At 33.1% G+C, this 7,958-nt stretch overlaps 1 protein-coding gene across 1 annotated transcript; it reads right to left on the reverse strand.

Moving 5' to 3' along the window:
- Positions 1–470: 470 nt before the first annotated feature.
- On the reverse strand, positions 471–6,630 carry LOC132754010 (tRNA wybutosine-synthesizing protein 4-like; the record flags this gene model as incomplete). Its single annotated transcript, XM_060744599.1, is given in 5 exon segments — positions 471–809; positions 1,165–1,294; positions 1,649–1,824; positions 4,549–4,646; positions 6,109–6,630. Coding segments are annotated over 5 exon segments (1,127 nt in total), but the record flags the coding sequence as incomplete, so codon positions are not given.
- Between the last annotated feature and the right edge of the window lie 1,328 nt (positions 6,631–7,958).

Below are 7,958 nucleotides of genomic sequence, written 5' to 3' on the forward strand. Positions count from 1 at the left end.
ACCACAAGATAAAAAAAAAATGGTTGTTTTATCTATTTTTTGCATCTTTAGCAGTGTTTCCTGTACATCTAAACACATTCACCTTCATATAAGACTTGTCATGTACTGACAATTACCCTGTTTTGAATTGACAGTTCCAAATTGAAAATAATTATACAACAAGAAACAAATTTTTATACAAATCTGTGGAAAGAGTGGTATTCAACAATTTTCAGAACAGCACTTTGAATTTGACAATTTTTCAAACTGGTAAACAGTTTAAATATGATTACTCAGTATTCAATAAGCTAAAACCATGTCAGCATATTTGGAGAAAGAAAATCATTTTTTTAAAAACATTTGAAGAAAGGAGAGAATTTATTTAATTTATTAAACAAATTTTGAAAAATATTACGCCCCGGGGATGTTAAATCGGGATTTTACAGTAGTTCTTTTTTTGCTGACATGTCCTAAAAAAATGTGAATTTGAAACTTATGTTCAGTATCAAAAATGTAATAAACAAGAGCTGTCACCCTAGTGACTTTTTTTTTTGAACTTTTCAAACCTTTTGCAGATATTTCAAAAACTTTCTCGTTCTAATATCTGTTTCAAATCTTGTCCAATTTTTTCATGTTTTGATTTCACTATTACTTATAGTCTGTTTTATAGTTGTAAAACATTCACTCAAATCAATGAGTAGTGGTGAAGAGTTCAGATGTGTGCCGAATGAGAAACAGTTGCCACCTCCCCCTAGCAACAGAACTGTATTTTCGTCCATGATGTAACTTGTATGTCTGTGTAACATCAACAGGTTTTCCTTGTCTGCTGCCTGCAAGAAAAGTATAAAATGAAAACCATTCTGTGTTCAGTTAAAACGATTTTGTTAGAAAAGTGTATAGATATAACAATCTTGTAAGAAAAGTGTACAGTGATGTGTACATTGATAATCTGGTATGAAGTGTACATTGGATAACAAGTTTGTTAGAAAAAGTGTACCACGATATAGATTCAAGAAGTAATTCAAAAAACTTACAACACACTCATAAATTAGTTTATGCATATTTTAAACACTTGTTTTGAATAATTGAATAAACATGAAATAATTGTTAGCTGTGCAGATATAGCCACTTCCCAATACTTCTCGTCTGCTTGAAAAGATGTGACATCAAAATCATTTAACTTACAGGAAGTTTAAATTCAGCACTGATGCCTGATGGGAGATGTATCATAGCAATACCAGGTGCATCATGGGAGAAGCTCACTCCACCAATCAAAATCAGTACATTGTCAATCACATGTGCTGTATGGGAATACCTGAAATAAAACATATGACAGTTACTTTCTTACTTTAGTCTAATTTATCAATCCGCCATCAATAAAGGTAACTTTTAAAAACAAGATTGCATTTGAGAAAAATGCTATGCCACCGCATTAATACAACACTAAATAGTAGTGTAGGAACAGATTTTTTTTTGTTTCTTTACAATTGAAGATTGCTGAGGTGGCATAAAAAAAATCTTCTATGGAAAACATATGCTTGATTTCATTATTTTTCAGGATGTCCAAATATTTTTTGACATTTGTGGTATTGGCCAATTGCAGCATAAACTTTGTATATACATGCTCCCACATAAAAACAATTTTAAGCTGACATGACTTAAAGTTTACCTTGGATTTATTTCACAATTCAATTGACTCCACATATTTGTGTCTAGATTCAGCAGGTAAACAGATGACAATGGTTCAAGGTCATTATTGAGACCCCCTGCAATGACCATGTGGTTATTCCAAATAGAAGCAGAATGGGACTGGTGTGCCTCTGGCAACAATCCTGTTGTCTCCACCTGAATATAAAAAAATAATTTATTATTAGTTAAAGAACAAAAAGGGATCAAAGACAGAAAAGGGCCGAGATGTATATCTATACCAAATTCTGGTAAAATTGGTTATGATTATTAATTACTGTAACTGCCAATTAATGAATGAAATACAACACCAGTGACTTTTTAAAGCTTTGTTTTGGAGCAACCCAAATCTTTAATACTGCTTTATTATTAACACAGTTATAAGAAACAAGAGCTGTCAGCTAAGGACAGTGTGCTTGACTATTGATAGATTCCTACTTTGATCTTTTATTTGAAAAACCACAAACATCGACATATGTTCTTTTGTTAACAAATATGCTGTGGTGAAATTCTTATTGTAATCCACTAATCTGATAATTAGAATTAAACAGGTCGAGGGCTCTTTGCATTCTTAGTGCTTGATAGTAAAACAAGAGCCTGAATAATGTACAATTCTTTAAGTTAAACAAGAGGGCCATGATGGCCCTGAAGTCGCTCACCTGTATATAGGCCCCCGGAGCAGGGCCAGTTTAAACCCCAGGGCTTTTATTTGAACAAACTTGGTAGACACCCATTAGAAGATGTTTCATGCTAAACATCTAAGCTCTAGCTCGTTGGAATTTTTAAAAGAAGATTTTTAATAGTTTTTTCTTTACACATTTAGTTAAAAACAATGACACACCTGGAGCAGGGCCAGTTTTGACCCCAGGGCTTTTATATGAACTATCTTTGTAGACACTTACTAGAAAATGTTTCATGCTTAATATCTAAACTCGAGCTATTCGGGTTTTTTCAAATAAGATTTTTAAGTTTTTGTTATACACATATAAGGAAAATCAATGTCCCCCGGGGCAGGGCCAATTTTGACCCCAGGACTTTTATTTGAACAAACTTTGTAGACACTCATTAGAAGATGCTTCGTGCTTTATATCTAAACTCTAGCTACTTGAGTTTTTTCAAAGAAGATTTTTTAAGTTTTTGTTATACACATTAAGGAAAATAAATGACCCCTGGAGCAGGGCCAATTTTGACCCCAGGGCTTTTATTTGAACAAACTTGGTAGACACTCACTAGAAGATATTTCATGCTTAGTATCTAAACTGTATTTATTTGTTTTTTTTCAAAAAAGATTTTTTAGGTTTTTGCTATACACATGTAAGGAAAATCAATGACCCCTGGGGCGGGGCCAATTTTGACCCCAGGGCTTTTATTTGAGCAAACTTGGTAGACATCCATTAGAACATGTTTCATGCTAAACATCTTAGCTCTAGCTCTTTGGGTTCTTTAAAAAAAGATTTTTAATTTTTTTACTATAAGCATATAGGGAAAATCAATGACCCCCTGGGGAGGGCCAATTTTGACCCAAGGGCTTTTATTTGAACAAACTTGGTAGACACCCATTAGAAGATATTTTATGCTAAATATCTTAGCTCTAGCTCTTTGGGTTCTTTAAAAGAAGATTTTTTAAGTTTTTACTATATGCATATAGGGAAAATCAATGACCCCCTGGGGCGGGGCCAATTTTGACCCCAGGGCTTTTATTTGAACAAACTTGGTAGACACTCACATGGGTGCAAGTTGAAAATTGGGAAAAACCTGAAAAATGTAATTCATAATCATTTTCCTACATAATCTAATAGTAAAACATGATGAAATTTGTCACAAAAAACCTGAACTTCAGGCATATGCCTGAAAATTTGCACCCATGCACTCACTAGAAGATGTTTCATGCCAAATATCTAAGCTTTAGCTCTTTGGGTTTTTTAGAAGAAGATATTTTTTTTAAAGTTTTTTCTTTTGGTTGCCATGGCAACCAGAGTTCTGCATGGAATTAAATTCTTTGAACAATTTCCAAAGGTGACCACCAAAGGAACATTCCTGTGATGTTTGGATGAAATTGGCTTATTGGTTTATGAGGAGATGTCATTTACAGTAAAAGTTTACGGACGACGGACGGACGGACAGATGCTGGACGGATGGACGACGGACGGAAGAAAAGCAATCACAAAAGCTCACCCTGTCACTTTATGACAGGTGAGCTTAAAAGGCTATAATTCTGTCAAAATCCATGTTAGATTTATGGGCTTTTAACAAAGCACTCGATAAGTGTGTCAAGTTTCAACCAATTTCCTTCATTAGTTTTGGAGATACCCATTAGCAAACAAAAACTTCATATTCTTCAATTTGTCAAGCTAAAATTTAGCAATACTTAAAGTCTTAATACACATGTTAAAACATTCCCATTTTATTTCTTTCAAAATGAAATAAGGCTAGGCAGATTTTGCTTAAATCTTTCCTAAAATGTATTTAGAAATTTTCAAGATAAAATTGGAAAGTTGTGACACAATATAAAACAAAACCCAACTGGATGATGGGATGTGTCAACCCACAGCGTGAGGGGCAAGTTATTGCGGTTGCCTTGATGTTACAAAAGGCATATATTTCATTTTTGCTTTATATCACCTCAGAATATCACTTCAAATCGGAAGCCTAGTAACAAACTAATAATTGAGCCATGTCATGACAAAACCAACATAATGGGTTTGCGACCAGCATGCGCATCCGTGCAGTCTGATCAGGATCCATGCTGTTCCCTTACAAACCCTATAGTAAGTAGAGAAACTGAAAGCGAACAGCATGGATCCTGATCAGACTGCACAAATGTCGCAAACCCATTATGTTGGTTTTGTCATGACGCAGCTCTAATTATAAAAACCAACAAACCTTGATCCAGGCGTTTGAATCAGGTAGAAACTTGTAACAATCTCCCAGTGCAAGAACATTTTGAGATCTTCCACCATAAACTATAATAGCTTCTTCTTCTGTAAACAAAGAGAATAAAAAATACTGTATAATAACTCATTGAATGAATTTTATTACTTTATTATATCTATGAACATGCATGAATTTTATTACTTTATTATATCTATAAACATATCACACATGTATTAAGGTAGTTTCTCAAGGAAACTAAAAGGACAACCTTCATGGGAAACTTAATGTGAATGACATTTAAGTGTGATAGGGTGTGAAATGTTGTAATCATTTAATTGTAAGTTGTTACTGTTTAAATGCCTTTTTGCCATCTTTCCCTTACTTTAATTGTAAGAGTTAATTTGACTGGTGCTTTTAATCTGTTTAATTCTATTTTATTATTCAGTGACTTAAAGTTATTCAAATTAGTTTATAACTTGTTAATAGCTATTTTGACCAACCATCTCATAGTTATCATTTTTAAGACGACCAAATGTGTATAAATACCGGGTGATCATTGATGTTCTGTATTTCTCGTTTTGGGAACTAGCCGACAGGTCAGTTCACTTCAAAGCTTAAGAGCTTTGATAGCTTTCAGAACTTATATACAGTTTTAACAATATTGTAATCTATATGATTTACTTTTTAAGAAGTAAATTTAAACTATAATTGTTAAGACATACTTTCAATAAATAGAATTCTGATAGTAAACTATACAATTCATACATAAAATAAATTTCTTGAATTCATTAAGTTTTTATGTTAAAGTCTTTTGTTTTATTTAAATAGGGTTAACTGAAGGTAGCATCCAAACACCACCACTCTAGCAATTTGTTGGCAATCTAGAGTTTACAGAACCTGGCTACATAGTGCCATATAAAGTTAACTATATGAGACATGTCATGACAAAACCAACATAATGGGTTTGCGACCGGCATGGATCCAGACCAGCCTGCGCATCCGTGCAGTCTGATCAGGATCCATGCTGTTTGCTATCAGTTTCTCTACTTGTTATAGGGTTTGTAAGCGAACAGCATGGATCCTTATCAGACTGCGCGGATGCGCAGGCTGGTCTGGATCCATGCTGGTCGCAAACGCACTATGTTGGTTTTGTCGTGACGCGGCTCATATGAACATGTGCTGTCCATTTCTGTAAATCACACTAGCATCACTAAGTGCTAGGCTGGATTCAGTTCTCACCACTATTATAACATAGGCACTACATGTATTACATTGGCTTATTTAGAATTAGTAAAAATGTCAGATGAAAAGTATGATTTTGATTATAAATAAATGTGCCATGATGATTCAACAGGTTGTTTTGAGATCCATCAAATATAGCCATCTATAAGCTTATTAGCATATAACGGCTTTGTATCTATTATGGGAATGCAGAGATATTTCCCCAATGATTTTGTAAATTTTTAACTGAAATGCAATGATTCTCTTGTTTTTTTTATTATATTTTACGTAAATTTTACATAAATATTTGTAGAGGCTTTAACTAAAGATAACAACAAAAACTTTTACCTTTGTTACTATATACAACAGCAGTGTGTCTCCATCTTGGACAAGGCAGGTCTCCTTTTTGCTCTATCACAGTGACTTTCACATCTTTATAATTCCCATGATCTTCATTTATCACAGATATATTTTTTGCTTCAGAATTCAAATTCACATTTTTTTCTTCACTTTTTGCAAAATTTTCCTTATTTTCAGAATTTTCTTTTCCTTCACTAATGGAATTCTTCAGAAAAATATTACTATCAGAAATATTCATTTTGGAACAATTCAAACACATTTTTCCAACACTAATTAACTTAATGCAAGCTCCATTATTTGATTCTTTAATACTATTCATATTCTCACTTTTATCATCATTTTTCCCACAATTCATACACACAAAACCTTCACCTTCATTAATTTTTTCCTTCCCACAATTCATTTCTATTGCCACTACTTGAGAGCAAAGCTTCATGGGAGAAAGTCGTCCACCAATCAGAAAGAGCCTTCCATCTTGAAGAGTTGAGAGACTGGCATGCATCCGGCTCACTGAAGAAAACAAAAAACTTACACGTGATTTACAAGGCTATGTTACGCTATTTAAGTAAAAAACATTCATTCAACTTTGTTATAAAATGCTTGTATCTATGTATCAAAAAATGATATGAAACAAATTTTGTAACATAAAAATTAGATGTTCAAATTTTGTTTTTGACAGAATTGACTACTTATAAAAAAAACAACAACAATATTGATACTATTTTCCATCATCAATACATGTGAAATTCAAATATCTGAATGGGCATTCTGGGAAAACTACTTCCTGGAAAAATATATAATTAAATTTCAAAAGTGAAGAGTACCCTTACAACATTCTATATTAGATACAAACATTTTATACAGTTTTCTAACTAAAATATGAACATAGCCTTGTAAATCTGTAGATTCTGTGTCAATATAACAACATTGCTGCCTTAAGTCCACCCTTGATATTTTAGTAAAGTTATTCAGCTAGAAGCTTGCAATTCTTTTTTAATATTAATAAAACAGCGAATACTAATCACACCCTCGTAAAAAATATGGCATCCCATTGCCTTTAAGTGATATTAAATGATGCCCATCTATGGGTATATCATGAGTGAACAGGTAAAAGTCAAAATAAGCTAACATATTGCCAAATTTTTTTCAAGTTTAACTTGCTTTTCAAAATTAAGAACAACAGGAACAACCACTTAGACCTTCTAGATGCTAGTCAACAAACAATAAAAGCCAATACAACTACTCTAGAAGATTTCCCCACCCACTGTAGCTACATTGACATGCACCCCTTTCCATCCTCCGAATTTTCAAACCTTTTGAATTTCATTTAAATTTTTAGTACTTTTATATTTATTAATTTATTTGTCCATAATCCATGTGGCAAAATTATATAAATTATTAAAATAAACCATCATATTGATTACATTGAGTGTTTGGTTTGTTCACCTGTTTACGTGTGTCATTCTTAATAATACAGATTATTCAATTTATTTTTTATTATAATTTTAAATATATTTTTTATTATAATTTTAAATATAGAGTATACAAATTTGCGGCTGGTCCGCAGAAATGCTGAACAAGGTGGCCCCTAAAGGGCCATCTCGTCACCACTTGGACCTCTCGAGGATCCTAGGCATGCCTATAGATCAGCGAGAGACCCATAGGGTATCTAAAGCAATGTCAAGGTAGGGGTCCTCAAGGGCAAAAATGGTAAATTGTCTACAATAAACTTTGGAGTAATGGCCCAACAGATATAAATAAACATTAAAAATGTGGAAAAGGCAACACCGCTCGCATCCGGTCAGATCATGTTTGAGTTCGCTTCCAGTGAAACCTAT

This window comes from Ruditapes philippinarum, unplaced genomic scaffold, assembly GCF_026571515.1.
Source record: "Ruditapes philippinarum isolate M1 unplaced genomic scaffold, ASM2657151v2 ctg16490_1_1_1_1, whole genome shotgun sequence".
NCBI lineage: Eukaryota > Metazoa > Mollusca > Bivalvia > Venerida > Veneridae > Ruditapes > Ruditapes philippinarum.